Here is a 20,275-nt window from a genome sequence, read left to right as displayed (position 1 = left end):
AAGAGTTTTATGAGTGAATGAAATTAATTGACTTGCTAAAAAGATGCTTGAGATAAAAAAATATACATTGTGTATTAATTAGTTTACTTACTTATTATATTATAGTAAAAGTGATTTTTCGCTCTCTATCTCAAGATCTTGATTTTGATCAAGATCCAACAAATAAATAAATCACATTAAAATAATTAAAGAAATGGGAAAGAAGACGAATAACACAAGATTTTATGTGATTTGCCGAAGGTGCTTACGTTCACCCTCAAGGAGACATGTTACAATGTTATTTTAATGTTACATAATTTTCTCCTTTCTCTTCTTCCTTCTTCCTTCTTCCCTTTTTTTAAAATGGTTTTACCTTGTTTTTTATATAAAAGAAACTCTAATCCCCTGAAAGGAATTATAATCTTTTATAGATTGTAATTGCCCAATTTACCCTTCTTGAAATATAGTATTTATCTAATTATACAAATTATCCATATAGAAAGAATATTTTTCTATTAGGATTCTTTCTCGATGAGATAGAATCAAATCTTAATAATACCATGTGGCTTGATCATGTCTCGAGATGTGTGTCAAGTGATGGAATATCAATTTTACTAGCTTCCATTATCATTGTTGAGAAGGCATTTTTTACCATGCATGTTATAAATAAAGGATTAAATGAAAAATAAGTGAATAAATAATTTGTTGATTATACACACCAAGAAAATAATTATAATTGTATTGACAATAAGGTGCTTATTCAACTCTTTCAGAACATGAAAATCCATTAAAAATAATTGTGATGTATATTTTTTTTAATGAAAATACATTTTAACATCCAGTACAAATTAAATTTAGATTAATGAAGTATCATAATAATTAAAATTAAAATAATTTTTCTATTAATAAATTATAAGGTATTGATCATTAGTGTTAGAAGTTCAAGTAATGACCATTTGAATGATTTATTTTAACTATTTGAATCACCAATCTCGACGTTTGAGTTTGCACATTTTATAAGGTAAGAGAATTAAGGCATAAATATTTTTATTTTCATGGGTGTAAAATGACATTTAGAAAATGTGAAGGGATTAAAAAGAATTGATTTTGTGAGGGTGAGAGATTAGTAAGAAAGATAGTTGAGGGGCATTGAGAAATAAACAATTTCATGGGAGAGAGGCACAATGAAAGATTTATATATTGTGTGGCGTGTGAGAGTTAAAAATAATTTTTCTTTTTTAACTTTACAATTTATATTGTGTGACATGACGTGAGTAACATGGAATAAATTAAGTGTGGTTGAGCGAAAAATTCTATATATTTTACATTAATCTTCAAATTACCAATTAAAGCGTCGATCTAATATTTTACCTGCTTAAACACAAAATAAATCGATTACCCCTCAATTCTACGATTTTTTCTGAGAGTTCGTTGAACTTTATGATTATGGATGGAGTCTATTAAAACATTTACCTGAGAAGAGTGTCTTGGCAATAAAGACATAGTGACAAGAGTATGCTCTTCTCGATCAAGAGTTTGACATTGAGTGCAATCTTTGGATAAAATTAACACACGTACTTGTATAATCTTTATTTAAGAAGTAATCATTTTATTTTTTTTATGTGTATATGGTATATTCCAACTTTTTTTTTTTTTTTTTTAGAGTAATCGGGGGTTTAAGCAGACCCCCTGACTAGAATATATAGATAAGGGAAAAAAAGTTACACTCTCACGTAAGGGGTCCCAGAGGCATCCTCCTTTACAATGGAATTCATCTCAGACAAAAAATCAGAAGCGAAAATGATTCTAGTGTCTTTAGTAGTTAATAATGAAGCAAGTTTGTCCGCAAGCCTATTTGTTTCTCTAAAAGTAAATTTGAAGTGAATGTTACCATACGTAGAGCATAGGGTCCAAATTTGGTTAGTTAAGGGCTTGACTCTCCAAGGGTAATGAAATTTCTTATTAAGGATTTGAATAGCTAGTAGTGAGTCAACTTCCATTATGAGCGGTTGCAGTTTCAAAGCTTTTGCTAGTCGAACACCCTTTAAGATTGCTTTAAATTCATGGCAAAGGACTGATTTCCCCAACTTTACAAGCACAATCCAATACAACTTAACTATAATTAACTTAAGGGTATTTTAAGAACACTTCTTATTATAAAATTAATTATATTAGATTTACCCCCTTATAAAATACAAGATTAGATTTACCTTTAACCGTAAATCAACATCATTTTTTTCTTCATGATTTAATAATGAAATTCTAATATTTCCTATAAGAGTCATGATAATATGACTCGTCAGGTGGCATATTCAATCGATTTTCTGACGTGACAAGTTCGAGAATCGTAAATTTGTGTCTCAAGATACACGATTGCACTTTTTCATTTAAAATAAGTGTACCCCTAAGGAGTTGTGTATCTCAAGACATACAAATTTATATTTTTCAAGCTTATCTATGTCAGAGAGTCACTTGAGTATGCCATCTGTTGAGTCATATGATTCTTTTTTTCTATAATTTATTTAAATAATTAAAAAGTATTTTAGAAAATAAATCAAAATTTCACCGTTAAATCGTCAAGAAACGCAACGTTGACTTTCAGTAAACGACGAGTTCATTCTAATATTGCATTTTGCAAGGGTGTAAACCTAATATCACCAATTTTATAGTGGGGTATTTCTAAAATTCTCTTAAATTAATCTCGTCCTGGATCAACATTTCAACACACGTCACGTCAGTCCAAACTCGAAAGTAGAAACTTGAGCGAGGCGAGCAGATCCAGAGATCAGACCTCTCTCACTGTGTCTGTGGGAGGGTTTCTTCTTGTAATGTTTCTATTTCAGAGCTTCAAATCTGCGACAATGGCCTCGATCAACTTCTTTTCAGCTCTATATATTATATTTATGTGTTTAATCTTGACTAAAGCTTCGGTTCACGAGTACGCTGGAGAGAAGTTCATAAGCAAAGGAAATGCTTTTATTGTTCATGGCGGTAGCGAGGGACTTTACTCTTCTATTCCGAATCGGAACGGAAGCACGAACTTTGGAAATGGAGATGCTTACATACGGTAAATTCGATCTACACTTCTGTTTTATCGCTTAGTTTATGTTGAAAATTTGCTTTATTTTTTATAATTATTGGAAAATTTGAGCTTCAATGGTGAATTAAAGCTCGTTGTTTTGTTTCTCTGCTAGTTTGTAGTTGGTATTGAGTTGTAATTTGAGAAGATTTCTGATACATTGTGTGTGAGAAAGAGAGAATAACTGGATATGAGTTTGAGAAACAAAAGTAATCAATTTATTTACAAATACTTATTTGTAATCTTCTTTCTTTTTAGTTAAATTTGATTTTTGGGATAAAAAATTGCTGCAGTTTGGTTATTGTGGATGCAATTTACCGGATTTCGTCACCAATCAATCATATAAACACAAAAACTACACAAACATGAGATTTTTTATGGGGTTCATCAAATCGAACAACTATATCCCCAAGTTCCATAAGAACCATTCCATCATAAACCAGATAAAACCTATTATAGGAAAATAGAGTCTTGGAAAATAGAGAAAACCAGAATTTTGGGATTTTGAGGCGTGAAAAGATCTCTTTCTTTAAGACTTTATTTGTCCCTACTCGTAGACAAGTTGTTGATAGGTTACCGACAAAATAGCCTCCGGGATACAACAAAGCCATTGTGAGAATTTGCAAACGACAATCTTGATAATTTGAGAAAACTTAAATACTCCATAATTTGTTGGAAAACTCTAGTTAAATTCTAGATTCTAGAATCTAGAAAACACAAAGTTAAATTCTCAAAAACTTAAGTGATTTGACATAATTGCCAACCCTATTTATAGAGATTGAAGGGACTCTTAAATGTCTCTCCATAGAGACACTTGAACAAAATCTGTGTCATTTCATGAAAAGTCAAGGTGTATATCTATTCATGAATAACCAAAAGGCATATCCATTCATAAAAACCCAAAGGACATGGCTCTCCATGAATAACCAACCATTTGCACCTCTTGAAAATTTTATTTAATCAAAAAATAGATTTTATAAAATAAAATCCCAACATTATATTTTGTTATTTAGATGCATTATGATGGCCCCCAGGCCTTCATTTCCAGCCCCTTTTACAATAATATCACCCTCATTAAATAAATAGATAAACATCCAACCCTAAAAATATCCTAACCCGTACTAGATTGTAACTGCTCAATTAATCCTCATCCTTATTGGGATTCTTTTCTTAAACTGAAAAGATCAAATCATGCGACGTAACACAGTAGATGGGTCTTGTGAAAATCTCGGGATACACAGTAGTATGCTCCTTGATCTGCACTAGATCATATTTGCATCAAGATTTGCAATGATTGGTGTCATATGACTGGTCTAGATGGGAGTGATATTTTATCCCTTCATTGTTATATACTTATGTTATCTTAAGGTCTAGTATCACTTGCGAGATTTGTGTGTGCATATGTGAGATAACTATAATAAGTGATTTTTTTTAAAAGAGAAGGATAAACAATTTGTGGGTTTTTTGTTGTAAACGATACATCGTTAATGTACATTTTCTGATATTATATTTTTGGTAATTGATGTAGTGAGTAATTACAAGCTGCTACCATTAAACATATATAATTTCAAGCAACTGTAGGGCTCACTAGGTTTAGATAACTATATGTTTGTATCTAGGTTTTATTTCTCTATTAATTAAAATGAAGCCCTTAATATCTGTAGTGATGCAAATTATTTAGTCAATGAAAGTGGATCTTTGTTGAATCGTACATTTAATTTCTTGTTCTATAAGCCCCAGTATGGACAAAAGGGTGTTACAAGCTCATCCTAGTTCTTGCAATGGCTGCTGTGTTGAGACCCATTATCTGACCTTTTATTCATTTATCTGAAACCAGTTTTGATAAGATAACATTCCGAAGGTCAAACGAAAGCACTCAGTCCGGCTCTGGGCTGATTCAAGCCATCATTTTTGAGGTAGAAGATCGAGAAATGATTGGTGGTTCAGCCTATGGGGGCCAAAGAGCTGTTTGTTGCACACCAGATCTTGCAAAATTAGGCAACTGTATACAAGGAGTAGTCATCCTCCGTCCATCTACCAAACATCCTAACTGGCCTCAAGTGTTTAGTGTTTCATTCAAAGGAGATGATCTTGTTGCGACGTTGCAACCGAAATCTATTCAGATTATGGAAACAGGGATGTATAACGTGTATTTCATTCATTGTGATCCAAATCTCAAGGGTTTAGTTATAGAGGGGAAGACTATATGGAAAAACCCTACTGGTTATCTTCCTGGAAGGATGGCCCCACTCATGAACTTCTATTGGTTCATGTCCCTGGCTTTTGTGATACTTGGAATTTTCTGGTTCTCTCAGTATGCAAGATTTTGGAAAGAGGTTCTTCAATTGCAAAACTGCATTACCCTAGTGATTGCATTAGGTATGTTTGAAATGGCGTTATGGTACTTTGAATATGCTGAGTTCAATAAGACTGGAATTAGACCAATTGGGATTACCGTATGGGCCGTCACGTTTGGTACTATTAAACGGACGATTGCACGGGTAATCATTCTAATGGTTTCTATGGGCTATGGTGTTGTGAGGCCTACTCTAGGTGGTTTTACATCGAAGGTGATCATGCTAGGAGGAACATTTTTCTTGGCATCTGAAGTGCTTGAACTGGTAGAGAATGCCGGCACCATTAATGATCTTTCTGGGAAGGCTAGACTATTTTTGGTTCTCCCTGTGGCCATCTTGGATGCTTTCTTCATTCTTTGGATATTTACATCCCTCTCCACTACGCTCAATAAGCTTCAGGTGCTCAAAGTTCTTTAATATTGATATTATTTATCCTTGATAACATCATTTCCTAGTGCATCTCTTTGGTGGCCATCTTGCCAACCTTTTCTTTTCCTCTTGATTTAAAAAATCTTTTACCTATAAAAAAAAAATTTAAAATTTGTTTGTTGTTTTTGTCGTAGAAGAGATATTTTCCACATGTTAGTACTTTGTAGTAAAGAGAGATTTAGGTATTTGCTCATGCTGTCGACTACAAAACTTTTTGTTTCTTTTCTCATTTGGTGTCCATGTTGTGGACGTCAGGGTTGTGGTGGTCATGTAGACTATTCAACCTACTTGGTAGGCTACCAATTGTACTGCCTAGAACTGGAAAATCAGATTAGATGATCATGTGAAATTATCCTTTAAATGGGCTTCTTTACAGATCATTCAGCATTCTGGAGAACAGTCAATTTAGTCCGGATCATCTGATTGGACTCTCATCATCGTTTAAGAGACTTGGAATGTCATGGTCCGCTGCATTATAATTGCCTTTATGTCTTACTTGAGGAATATGAAACTGTTAGGCTGAATTTTTTTTATGAATACTTGTTACTTTTTCTTACACATTCTACGTTATGCAAACAGGCAAGACGGATGATGGCCAAATTAGAGATTTATAGGAAATTCACAAATGCATTGGCGGTTGCCGTTATTGTTTCTGTGGGTTGGATCTGTTATGAGGTAATGTGCATTTGGTCATCATATGGCAACTTGTGTGATTTAGTAAAGCAAATGGGCTTGTTTCTATCTTTTGAAAGAAACAAAAAACTAGAACTATTTTTTCTACAAACTCTCTCTCCATTTTGTTTTTTATTCCAGTAGCTCATAACTGAAGTAGATTGCATATTTTTGTACGCATTCCCTGGTGCAGCTTTACTTCAAGTCAAATGATGTGTACAATGAACGGTGGCAGAGTGCTTGGATCATCCCAGCCTTCTGGCAAGTACTATCGTTCTCACTTCTATGTGTCATCTGCTCTCTCTGGGCTCCTTCTCAGAACTCTACACGGTAAAAGCCCTTTCTCCCAGATCCAGAAACAAGCGCCTTTGTTTCTTCCTCCCTTTTCTTCAACTATTTTTGTACTTCTCAGTATTTTATTCTGTTTATGCATAAATATAGAATGCCGATTTTTGTTCACAAATGTAGGAAGTTTTTGAGAAGAGTCATGCTGGAGTAACATTAAAATTGACATCGATTCTCACATTGCTGATGTGGAGGTGCACACATAGCCATAGATGCTTTTCACTCGTATCCCGATGAAAAGTATCTATGGTTCCATACATACATCCACATTAGCAACGTGAGAATCAATGTCAATTTTAATGGTACTTCAGCATTTTCCTATTGAGAACTATTGGGACCAACTATGGGTTGTAGGCCCATTTTGGAAACAATTCTTTGTTTAGAAGATCTTAAAAGGTGTTTATGTCCCACATTCATGTTTTCAGCTGGATCATAATTCCATATTATTTGCATTTGATAGGTATGCCTACTCAGAGGATGCAAGTGAAGAGTTTGACAAGGAGGATACTCTGACACTCATAAAGCCTTCCCAGGTGCCTTCAAAGAATGTTTGGAGTGTACCAGAAACCAGACCGGCACAGAGCAATAATGAGTTATTGAACAAGGATGATCAAGGAGAAGACAAGACAGAGTAGGGTGGACCTATATAATGGAGTTGTTCAATGTTGCCATCAGATTCATGGAATGTCAGGATCTTAAAATCATTGTTTGGAGTCTTAAACAATCTTTATAAGGATTCTTAAAATCTTGTAAAGTTGTCTGTGTAAATTACACGACTATTTTAATTGAATTTACGCGCATTATTCAATGACTTGAATAATGAGTTATTCAAGTCATGACATTAATCTGGCAAATTTAAACCATGAGTATTTTTCTCCCAACCAAGACATTTACCGCCCAATCCAATTTTAAACCATAAGTAATGTACTTGCATTTGGTACTTTTGACACAGTTCAAGTACCACGAATTGTTATTTTCTGCTTTGCTCAATTTTATTTTTGTTTTATATTTTCAACAATAGGAAACAAAGCAAGTTCATGCTAAAATCATAGGTAGCCCCAAGGGGTTGGCCTGATAAGGTCCTCACGAAGGGTAGGTCAAGTGTTCGAACACCATGAAGCTATGAATTCCTTGGGGCCACCCTCCAGGATCTGGTTGACCCTTGACTCAACCAATTGCACGTAGGACTTTCCGAGGGGGCAGTGCATTTGACCATGGGATTAGTCTCACCCGAAGAGTGGGGATACCCACGATAAGCAAAAAAAAAATTGCTAAGATCATAGGTTACAATCTGTGCTAAGAAATGAAATAAAGAAGAACCATTGGTGCTCATGGTTCTAGACAGTTTGAAGATTCAAGAGTCAAAACAGAAAGTGATCATAAATCATGTAAGACTTCATTTGTTTCCCAATGTAACACCTGAATATGAGGTCGAACAAACAGCTAAGATGTCGATAGCTTTCACCCATTTATTAAGTTTTAAGAAGAAATGAAGGAATACTTGATTTACAAACAAGTAAGCAAAAAAATGTAGTTAGAAGCACTTCATGTGTACAATAGCAGAACCAGACTCCATATACTCCTCTTTGGTAATCCACATCTGCAACACCACAACCATTAACAATTAATCTAAAAGCTGTATTACCAAGACAAGAAGTACTAGAAGTAGCAGTAGTAGATGTGTAGTAGCTAAGAGCATGGTTTAAAGTTTCATGCTATCTTAAAATGTTTCTGTCAAGACAAAAATGAAATATTGACCCCGAAATGTTGAACGCTTCGGGAGTTTTTCAGATGTCTTGGAATGTTCCAGATGTTTCGATCAAGAGAATCTTGATTTTTCTCCTGATCGAAACATTGTCTCGAGACGAGATTCTAAAGCTTGGCTAAGAGAACATGTAAGAGTACCTGTTCAAAGGTACTTAGTGATGCCAAGATGGAGCCCCCAATCCACACACTATACTTCCTCTCAGGAGGGGCAACAACTCTCACTCTGATTGCTGGGGGTGCTAATGAGCTGAGCTCCTTTGCTAATCGGTCGGGAAAGCCAGGTATCAATGTTGTACCCCCACTAAGCACCACGTTTGCATACATATCCCTCCTGATGTCCATATCACAGCTTCTGATCGATTTAAATAACATTTGATGGATCCCACCAGACTCCATGCCTAGTCTGCTTGGATCAAACAGGACTTCAGGACACTTGAACCGTCCAGCTCCAATTGTTATGACTTGGCCATCGGGCAATTCGTACTGTCTCTCTACCTCTGAGCTTTCCCTCGATGCTGACAATTCCTTCTCAAAGTCATCTGCCACGTAAGTGAGTCTCTCTTTCATATCCCTAACGACTTCCCTCTCGGCCGATGTAGTGAATACATGGCCTTCTTCAGTTAGGATCTTGGTGAGGGTTTCGGTTAGATCCTTGCCTGCTAAGTCAAGTCGTTGGATGGCATGTGGAAGGGCGTAGCCCTCATAGATGGGGACAACATGTGTGACCCCATCTCCAGAGTCCATCACAATTCCTGTACATGTATGGGTTACAACTGGGTTAATGTATGTGAGGATTTGAAGGAAGTTCATCGTAGAGAATTGAGAATTCTCATTTGTGTAGGTGAACAACAAATCCCACATCAAACCACAAAAGCACTAAAAAAGTAAGATAAAGTAACATAGAAAAATGCAAGATTTATGTCGTTCAGTAGTGCCTACACCCATCAATGAAATGAGAACAAATCACTATTCTAAGTAAGAAATTATAGTCTGGAATTTCTTCCCTTCTTAGACATCTAGAAATTTGAAATTGTAGTTTTCTAATTTGATGTCACTTTCCCCGTAACCTCAAATGCAAGCATGAGACGTTAGCAACCTCCATCATATATTTTTTAGTGGCAAAAAGCAAGTCGCAATCCAGAATGGTGCCCCATTCCTATAGCAACAAACAGAGTCTACATGGCATATTTTAATTGGAGGTTAAATGCATCGGGCTGCGTGCAATGTAAAAAAATGGCTTGGTTAGCTGCCCGATGTATTTTAACCTCCAACCAAACACACTGCATAGACACCGTTCCTATTCTACAGGGACAGGACACCTTACCCGATCCTGATTCTTTTCAGAACTGTCATTGCACAATGACAATAAACCCCTTTCTTTTAAGAACTAAAAAGGCAAAATAGAAATGTTTTTAGTGAATTTTTTGGAGAAAAAAAACATGGTTTTTGAGATTGCTCACATTCCCCATATATGTACAACCACCCAAACTATTATTTACCTGTGGTGCGACCGCTGGCATATAGAGAGAGCACAGCTTGAATTGCTATATAGGTAGCAGGAATGTCGAAAGCTTCGAACATAATCTCTACCATCTTCTCTCGATTTGCTTTGGGATTCTGTGGTGCCTCTGTTAGTAGGACAGGATGTTCTTCAGTCATCACCCTAAGCTCCTTATCGAATGTGTGCTCCCAAAGCTTCTCCATGGTTTCCCAATCTCTCACTATTCCATGATCAACGGGATAACTTAACTGAAGGACCCCACGCCTTGCCTGCGCTTCATCTCCAAAGAACATTTCCTTCTGTCCAATGCCCACCATGGCATTCTTGTTTCGTGGTCGACCAATTACACTAGGAAACACTACACATGGAGCATCATCTCCAGCAAAACCAGCCTACACTTATGCAAATATGTGTGTCATATGCTATATAATATGTCAAGATTTAGTAGACCCATACTTAAATCAACACAGTTCAAGCACTGATGATTTGCTAGATCCATTGCATGGTAACCCATAGCCTTCTCCAATTTCGGGAAAAAAAGAAAAAAGAACAACTCTATGGTTAACCCCATACAAACTAAAACTTTTCTATAAACTTGAGGGCTGTTTGGAAGCATTTTTGAAATCATGTTGCATTAGATTAAAGAGATGAAATAAAACAGCTGTGCATTCTACTAAAATGATGAAACATCGATTAAATGTGGCATATGCAATCAGACCCTTAATGTATATATAACGATAACAGGTTTTAACCAAAAAATTCAATAATATTCTAATAATAAATAAGCAAAAAAGTTGACTTGTTGTGAATGACACGGACCTTCACCGAACCAGACCCATTGTCGCAGACAATCGCTCTATTTTCATTGTCGAAATCCATATTATTATATTAAAAATGTGTTCAGGGTGGGAGGAGGGAAGGGGAAGTGAAGAGAGAGGGCAAACAACATGGAGGTTAAACAGCACAAGTCATCAACTATATAAAGAAGTTTACCAGAAAAGGAGGCTCAAAAGGAGAGAATAACATTAGCTTTAGCTTTTGCATGAATCTTAGAATTACTTCCTTTCGGTTGCTTTGAGAGTATGCTACAGCATATCTCAAGGCCAAAGGGAATGTTTTATGTTTAGTGTGGGTTTCGTAATAAAATTAAAAAAAATACCAACATCTCTTGTTTCTTAAGGGTCATGGATTTTTCCAAGAATAATGATTTTATGACGACTCCCTCTGACATACACCCCCGACATGGCATGCATGTGCTATGCTAGAACCATAGATTGTTGTGTATCCCGAAGAAAAATCTATTGTTCTAACACATGCCACGTCAGGGGGCATCTGTCAGAAGGGCGTCAGAAAACCACAGCACTTTTTCCAATGGCATTTTGGGAATGTTTTTTTATTAGCTTAAAAGAAACAAAAAGAGGATTACAGATAAGAGATATGGTCCATAAAAGGGGTATTTCTCTTTTATAGAAAGTGTGAGAAAACATTGAGTCTTTATGTATGTTCTTCTCTTGTAAAAACCTAGAAGATCAGGATTAGTGAATAAATCACCACATTATTGTTACGGATTATAGACAACGGGAGTGGGATCAAGATTAGTTGCTTGGATTCTTATTAGAATTGGGTTTAGAGAGTTTGGCGGATTTCACTCTAGTGCGGGAGGTAAGTTATTGTCCTCCTTCTTGTAACTGATTCTTGATTAGTTGATTTCTACTCTTCAACTTGTCCGTAGATGTAGTACCACCGTGGGTGAACCACATTTATCTTGTATTACAGTTATGTATTGTTTCTCTTTCTTGATCATTTCTTACATTTGCATTGTTAACACATTTTTGTGGTTCGATTTTTGGAATTAATTTATTTGTTATTTTGAGAGATTGATTTCAATAATTGGTTTTCCATGTGTACGTAGAAGTCTAGCTAGTAGTCCACTACAATATAGATCAGGAAAAAACTTTGAAGCGAGCAGCCCGCTTCAAAATTTTGGTAGAACCGTCATCTTTGGATTACACGTGGCGTGTCCAAGGAGGTATCCTAAATATTGATGAAAAAGTAGGGATGTGAAATAAATAGAAAAAGTCACGTGTCATGTTGCAAAGAGGGTTCTATGGAAATTTCGGCTCAAGAAAGTACTAGTTGTCGTCCCACAATACTGGAACAATTGCATTTTACATCACATGGCAGAATGCCTACAAAAAGAAGATCAACGCTAAGTGATTATCTTTGACATTATGCAATATTCTACAAAAAACAATTGAAATTTGACTTGGGCCTGGAAATGTAATTGGGTGAATTACCATTTCGTGAGCTGAAAATGAATTATTTACAATTTCGGCTAACTGTTCATTTTAATTACCAAAACGTGACTGATCACGTTTTCGTTAAAAAAAATTCAGAACGGTAATGAATTTGGCGGTTTTAAAGTGGACTATTTCGAAGGTTTGGAGTGACTAGTGGAATTCGTTATCATTCACATTTTGATAATTAAAACGAACAGTGAGCCAGAATCGTAAATTCGACTAAAGTTGACCACTTTTTCGTAAATATCCCAACGTAATTTGCATGCCTCCCATGAAAGTGGATGACCTGACCAGAAAAGAAGACCCAAAGTGCTTCGAATCTCGCACCATTTATATCAAGCTGTTGGAAGATTTTTAGCCCCCACATATATATACATTATGGTCATCCAATCTTCTTTTGATGTTGAGGTATTGTGTGGCTACTGAATCATGTTTAAAGTTTATTCAAGTGGAGGACTCGTGGCTATTAGAATGCTCCAATTTTTGTCCTACAAGTGAGTAGCAACAACGAGCAAGAAAGCTATATGTCGATTTTCTCTTATCATCATCAAAGGCCTATTTCAAAAAATTTAGGTTGATTTCCTTATCATCCATATTAAGTACCTCAAACAGCAATACTAAGCTTGCACTCTCGGGTTGCCTTAGTGGTAAAACTAGTGACAGGGGTTTGCTCTCTTTGGTTATGTGTTCGAAATATGATGGCTTCATCCTAACTTATCATGTTGTCCTTTGGGAAACTTCCATGGGGTTAAGGAGTGCGACCGTAGGGACTAGTCCCATTCCAAAAGTGTGGGGGATACCCTACAATATATTAAGGCTGCAACTTGGGAAGGTTAGCCCGAGCTCAACCCAATAGATGGGTGAGCCTGGGTCGATAGAAAATGAGTTGAACTTGAACTAGAATATCTCAACCCAATTTCAATTTGGGTTGAGCTCGGGTTGAGGGTACAAGCAACCCGACTCAACCCAAAACCAATGCTATATACTAATATATAAATATTTTTATATTAATTATAGACTTTTTATTTAGTTTTTTATTCCATGACTTGTGGACAATTAGTTAATATTAATGTGAACTTCAGTTTAATTTGGTTTGTCTAAATATCCTCTCAATGATGGATCTGGAGGTCGTATACGATTTTATTTACTAGTAATAGTAGTTTTGTTTTTTTACTTTGTATATCTTTTTTAAAATATTAAATTTATTTACTAATCAAAACGAAATTATGGTTATTCAACAAGCCCAACCTGCCCAACATGATCAAATCACCCAAAATTATCTAAACTTTGAATAACCCGAATTCAACCCTATTTTATAATATTAAGCTCGGGCGTTGAGCTTGGGTTGTTGAACTTAGGCCCTACAATCGGATTGAGGGTTCTACTACGTGGGTTGAGCCTGGGTTTACCTCCAACCCACCCAAGTTGCAGCCCTAGGATGTATAAAGCTTATATTTGGGGCATATATATTGTGACCTCCAACCTAGGTCCTTTTTGACGCATTGGTTGAAAGTGCCAACTTAGCTAAGTTGGTAAGGCGTGAGGACTGTAGAGTGTTATATAAGAAATAATTAAAATACTTTAAAAAATTAATAAAAATATATAATTAATATAAAATTGTTTATTTATTATTATATAGACTCTAATTCGGGTTGAGCTGGGTTGCACAAACCTCAATCTGAGTTCAACTCATGTTCTATCTAACTCGACCCAAGCTCACCCATAAATCAGGTTGAGGCCGGGTCGAGCTTGGGCCAGCCTACCCTAATTGCAGCCCTACCTCTTACACTCAACCAACTAGGCTCGGTATTCAAGGATATGTGCAAAAAATATGTATAAATTTTCCATTAGACTCGTCCCAGTCGAAGATGACTCAATTGAGTCACCATTGACTGGTTGGCTTCGTGTCAACTCGCTGGACGTGGGTTTAAGCACAAAGGCCCATGGGTGAGTTTTAGGCCCAAACTACCTTACGGTTTGTTTGAGTAATTCCACAATATAATAAGGGCATTTATGTAAGAGTCTCCTTCTTCAAGGCCCAAGCAGGAAATCTTATTCGGTTAAAGCTTCCAGACCATTTTCACGAGTCCTCCGAATCAGGGATTTCCTGACTGCGACAGAACTCTCGACCTTATAAACCCTAGTTTCTAAAAACCCTAATTGCTTCGCCAGATATCTCCGTCATCGCTCCATATCCAGTTCGCCCCATTAAGATCTTCTATTGTAGTAAGAGTTACAGAGTTCTGTAAATAAAAAAAGGTTGAATTTTTCTATTGGAATTCTGGCGATTTTTTAGTTTCTGCATCTAATCATGGTGGATACCTTCGCATTCAGGCGGGTTCACCACAACAGATCCTTCAAGTGGTCGATTAATTCTTTTTTATCATCTCGAAAGTTAATTGTTAATGTTCTTTGGATCGTTGGATTCCTTTCGGTGTTCATATTGCAGAAGAACATCATTGACGAGTTTATAAACTTAAGAAGGCATCCAGAGAGGTCTATCCCCAAGCTTCGACCATTTGTGTATAATTTGACGGATTTTGGGGGTGTAGGCGATGGAATTACAGTGAATACGGAGGCATTTGAGAGGGCAATTGGATTGATTTCGAAATTGGGGAAGAGAGGTGGTGGACAGCTTAACGTGCAGGCTGGGTATTGGCTCACTGGCCCATTCAATCTAACTAGCCACGTTACTCTGTTTCTTGCAGAAGATGCTGTTATAATTGGAATGGACGTGAGTTGTTAATTTTGTTCTTATTAGCTCGGCTTTAATTTCTTAAAGTTTTTTTTTTTTTTAATATATTATATGAAATTATAGGAAGGAAGAAAACAATGGTTAAGAAAACCTACCCAATTCATATCTAAATGACCAAGGAATTAGCACTCATCTTGGGTGGCAGCAGCAAAAGTTGGTGTGGCAATAGAAGTTCTCAAAGAAAAAGCACCCCACAGACATCCCATTTCCTGAACTACAAGTCCCCCTTACAAATAAAATCCGCCTAAAGAGAAAATCCTCGAAAAAGAAACCCTAGCAAGGCCCTCCTATGCGTGTCAAGTTGTTCGACTTCAGCCCTGGCTGAACTACACTATAAAGAAGTAGACCCCTTATTAGGGTGCCCACACTAAGGTTGTTCAACCGAAGAGAAAGTACTGTGTAGTCCATCAAATTCATCGATCATAGGGCTTAGACCCATAGCTCAGTTCATTTGACCAATTACAAAGCAACTTTGAGGTTGTGGGTTCAAGTCCAACTTACCCATAAATTCGTCGATCATGACATGACTAATTATGAATTTATAGTGGGCACTCTCTGTTAAGTTCCATTCAATTGATGCTGTTTTTCTTGTAAGATTCTGCTAATGAGATATTAAGAAATAGTCCTATTAAGAAGAAAACGAATGTAGAATTCCACATAAGTAATAACAGTTTGATTTTCCAATTTCTTTAAATGGAAAATTTGTTAGTTTATTTGAGTTTTATTTTAGTTCAATTGGATTGCTGATTAGTGTCTTACTTGCATGCTGTAATTTGATGAGAATTAGTTTAGTTGGTTCATTTAGGGACATGGGATGGATAGTTAGTTTAAAAGAAAGTATTATGGTACCGCCAAGGGATCTAAGTGGACTCTAGTGTGGTGGATAAACTGGCTTGAATGTAGAATTAAAAAAATCTGGGAGTTATTGAGAAACTAGGAGTTTTTTAGAAGCGCGTCATCATACCCAATTATTAGGGTTGACAACATGAATCTTTTTTTGCCATTTAACCATATCTTCATTGAAACTATGTACCTAAGTTATTTAGAAGCTTGGAGTTTCTAATTTGTTCTTAATTGAATTAGGATTAAAAAGTAGTTTTTTTTTTTTTTTTCTTTCATTAGTTTAAGAATTTTTCGTGTTGCCACCGGATAAGCCTATTTTTAATGAGATCAATAACTCGTGATGCGGAAATTGAACCCTGGTCTATGGTATCATCGCCCATAGACTTTACCAAGTAAGCTAGGTGGCACCTTCGATTAAAAAGTTGTCTTACAAGTCAGTTTAGGTCTATAAAAAGGCAAGTACAATAGTGATGAGAACAAGTACATCGAGATTTGGTTAGTGTTTAAGAGTGTAATTGAGGGGGGGTTTTTTAAGCTTTGTTTATTTATAAATAGAGTTAAGATTTTATTATAAATAGATTGAGTTATTTCATATAATCTTTTCTACTTTTTTTAATCCGTAAGTGGACAAGTGCAATAGCCTTTTGTCTTCCATGTTCTTTTGTGGATTTAGTGCTTGTTGATAGATGATAGATTTAGAGTACGTTGAATATTTTGGGCCTGCACAAAAATCTCATCTACATCAAAATTGTTGTTGGTCTTCTATGTCAATTGGTCATCAGATGTTTTTTTTTTTTGTTTCAAGCAAAGATATTGAATATAAGTCCTGAAACTCTATGCACATCTTAGTTGTTACTAAAGTTATGGAATCAACTTGCCTTGTAATAGGATGAAAAGTTATGGCCACTTATGCCTCCATTACCGTCTTATGGATCTGGGAGGGATCACCCTGGACCTCGGTATGGGAGTCTGATACATGGTCAAAATCTCACAGATGTCATTATAACAGGTTAGATGCATTTCTCCTCTATGGCAGACAATTTCTTTCCATTGTGAGTGATGCCTTGACTACTAACTGTCTGAAGTAAATTACAAATTGTCCTTTAATTATCAAAAAGTGTTAATTGACTTAAGTACCAAGGGGTGACATTGTAGATTCAGGGTCAGGTAAATGAGAACCACGCCAGCATTAAAACATTTGTGTTTCCAAGCTGAGTGTAGGACACCTGAAACTTCTATAACACTGAGATGTAATTGTCCTTGGGTAGAGTTGGCTTGATCTGAACATGGTTCAGCTGATCTGAGCTTAATAAGGTTTTCCTTTCTTTCTATTAACCTCTGCAGCTCTTTCAGTTCTATGAAGTTCTTCTCGATTGAGATTGAATTTCTGACTTCTGACAGGCGGAACCGTCCAATATGAGCTCAATGCTTGATTGAGTTGAATTATTGACTTTGCAATCGTTTGTCCAATGTAAACGATGGTTTTAGAATTTGGGCTCATTTTCAGATTGTCTGACGTTGAGACCAGGTTGACTGGGATTATATGGATCCGAGTCAACACAAATAGAAAACAAATTGTAGGTTGCGTCAAGTATTGTAGAGTTAAGATGGTAGGTAAGCCATCTGTTTAGTATGGATTGATGGTGTCTCCGTCTTTAGCATAAAGGTTTAGTTCTTGTGATTAATTGATGGGTATGTCTCATACTTTTGATTTCTGTTCTGATGGACAGGGCACAATGGGACCATAAATGGAAAAGGTAAATCATGGTGGATTAAGTTCCGCCAGAAGCTTCTCAACCACACCAGGGGTCCACTTGTCCAGATCATGTGGTCAAGCAACATCCAGATCTCTAACATAACGCTACGTGATTCTCCTTTCTGGACACTCCATCTGTTTGACTGCAAGAATGTAACTATTACAAATGTTACCATATTGGCTCCCGTGTTCCAAGCCCCAAATACAGACGGAATAAATCCCGGTAAGCGTTCTCTCATCTACTGCTTCTTCTGGCTTTTTTGTCCTTTGTTGTTTTATATACATGAACTGAGGCTCATTATCCTTGATGAGCACTAAAATCATTATGCATGCATGGTATACTCAATAATCAATCCAAGCTATGTTATTGCTCAAACAACTCTTATCAAGGGGTCATTACCCAAAAATTAGACCAACATAAGGTTTTCCTTGCTATCCAGAGTTAATATTTGAACTATAAAAAGAATGGATTGATGGGTAGGTGGTGTAATGTACAAATGTAGGGTCTAGGAGGATGTTGAACCTCAAGTTCATCATATTTTTCTCTCATATGATGAAATACAGTTTTTTTTTTTGAAGATATATATATTTTTGAAAGTTTTCTCCGGAGAGACCTGGAAAGATTAGAATGCGGAGTTGGATGTTATTTGGCTTTGAGTCAAAATGATTTGCCAATTACTTCTATACAAATGCCTATATTCATATGATTGCTATCTTTCAAGAAGTTCAAGGTCATCAAGTCTTGCCATCAGTTATAATCAATTTTATTATTAAGACCTTAAATTAAGTTCTTTGTGTGCCCTATGTAGATTCATGTGAGAACGTGTTGATAGAGGACTGTTACATAAGTGTTGGGGATGATGGGATTGCAATAAAGAGTGGTTGGGATCAATATGGAATTGCTTATGGACGGCCTTCTACAAACATTATTATCCGAAATGTTGTCATTCGCTCTATGGTGAGGTGAGAATTCTTCCTCATCATACTTAACAAGCTCTTATGTTTTCCACACACATGTATCCATGCATAGAAAAGTGAGAAAAGTTTCTTGTTGGTATTTTACCTGAATAACTTTTGGAAGCAGTATTGTGTACTAAAATTGCTGAACTTTGGGCACTATTACCGTAAGTTGGTTGAGACCATGACATGTTCCAACCACTTAGCGGTGACAGAGATGCCACTGCACTGTCACTCTGATCGTGTAGTGCTAAAAACAATATGCTTTTGTGTTATTACCTAATCAGTAGTAAATTGCCAAGCCTCCATGTAGATAACTAAAACCTGCCTTGGTTTGAACTATGCCAGTGCTGGAGTATCGATAGGCAGTGAGATGTCTGGTGGAGTCTCAAATGTCTTAGTGGAGAACCTCCTTGTGTGGAGCTCAAGACGGGGTGTGCGGATCAAGACGAGCCCTGGTAGAGGGGGATATGTTAGAAACATAACTTACCGTAATCTGACTTTTGACAACCTCCGGGTGGGGATTATCATCAAGACAGACTACGGCGAACACCCTGATGAGAAATTTAATCCCAAGGCCCTTCCAATTCTTGAGAACATAAGCTTCAACAGAGTCTATGGTCAGGGAGTCCGTGTGCCAGTCCGAATTAATGGCAGTGAAGAGATACCCGTGAGAAACATCACCTTTCGAGATATGTCAGTTGGGAGAACTTACAAAAGGAAGCATATCTTCCAGTGCGCCTTTCTTCAGGGTAGTGTGATTGGGTCCATCTTCCCTACCCCATGTGAGAATCTTGACCGGTATGATGAGCAAGAGCGGCTCATTACACGCTCCGAGCGCCAGAACATTACAAACATAGATTATACTTTTTGAAAAAAGGCCTACTTGTGTTGACTCATACTACTGAGGGCTTTATCGTGTTAAGTATTAGACAATTTTGGCTGCACGAGGCATGGGGCATTTTGGTCGAGGTTTTGTTTGTTTGTTTGTTTGTTTAGTTTCTTCCCTCTTTCTTTCTGAGTATTTGTAGATACATTCCATATGTTCATTTGTTTTATATATTCATCCATCCTGTTTACTGAAAACTATGGATCATATTAAAAGGTGATGGATGAATGTCGAAGTATAAGACGACTAATACATGTGAAGATAAATGTACGTATACTTTCTTTTTAGTGAATTTTTTTGAAAAAAAACTGTTCAAGATACCAAGATCGTCATTACTAGAGAATTTTCATTCCATACCAGAGCACTCACTGGAGTGGGAGCGGGAGCGGGAGCGTGGAAGCACCAAGTTCAAAATATATATTTCTATCCAAAGCGATCTAACTCAATAGGCTTACCTTCAAGTTCCCTTTAATTTGCCTATCAGCCGTGGCTCTGCCAGCTTCATCACCTCCAAAACAACTAAAAATTCAGACAATAGAGCTTATAAAACTAATTAATATATTTACCTTAAAAGAGAATCATGGTCTCAATTCACACTTAAATGAAACTGTTAACTAGAGTAAATAATTAATTATATTCTGTTTTA

At 36.4% G+C, this 20,275-nt stretch overlaps 3 protein-coding genes across 3 annotated transcripts; 2 read left to right on the top strand and 1 right to left on the bottom strand.

Moving 5' to 3' along the window:
• The first annotated feature begins 2,712 nt into the window (after positions 1-2,712).
• On the top strand, positions 2,713-7,715 carry LOC147388416 (uncharacterized). The gene is made up of 5 exons (XM_086419138.1): positions 2,713-3,046; positions 4,896-5,814; positions 6,424-6,519; positions 6,710-6,846; positions 7,322-7,715. The coding sequence occupies exons 1-5, from the start codon at positions 2,808-2,810 to the stop codon at positions 7,494-7,496; spliced, it is 1,566 nt and encodes a 521-aa protein (XP_086275264.1). The 5' UTR covers positions 2,713-2,807; the 3' UTR covers positions 7,497-7,715.
• A 600-nt stretch (positions 7,716-8,315) lies between these two features.
• Positions 8,316-11,086, bottom strand: LOC147388415 (actin-like). The gene is made up of 4 exons (XM_086418076.1): positions 10,949-11,086; positions 10,128-10,521; positions 8,767-9,380; positions 8,316-8,461 (listed from the first exon to the last, which is right to left on the bottom strand). Exons 1-4 carry the CDS (start codon positions 11,006-11,008, stop codon positions 8,396-8,398), a joined length of 1,134 nt encoding a protein of 377 aa, XP_086274202.1. The 5' UTR covers positions 11,009-11,086; the 3' UTR covers positions 8,316-8,395.
• A 3,408-nt stretch (positions 11,087-14,494) lies between these two features.
• Positions 14,495-19,806, top strand: LOC147388414 (putative polygalacturonase). The gene is made up of 5 exons (XM_086418075.1): positions 14,495-15,163; positions 16,916-17,036; positions 17,758-18,006; positions 18,593-18,746; positions 19,089-19,806. The coding sequence occupies exons 1-5, from the start codon at positions 14,741-14,743 to the stop codon at positions 19,612-19,614; spliced, it is 1,473 nt and encodes a 490-aa protein (XP_086274201.1). The 5' UTR covers positions 14,495-14,740; the 3' UTR covers positions 19,615-19,806.
• Positions 19,807-20,275: the final 469 nt, after the last annotated feature.

Source organism: Akebia trifoliata, chromosome 12, assembly GCF_017979445.1.
Source record: "Akebia trifoliata isolate Shusen 1 chromosome 12, ASM1797944v1, whole genome shotgun sequence".
Lineage (NCBI taxonomy): Eukaryota > Viridiplantae > Streptophyta > Magnoliopsida > Ranunculales > Lardizabalaceae > Akebia > Akebia trifoliata.
This window is presented reverse-complemented; position numbering and strand designations above follow the sequence as displayed.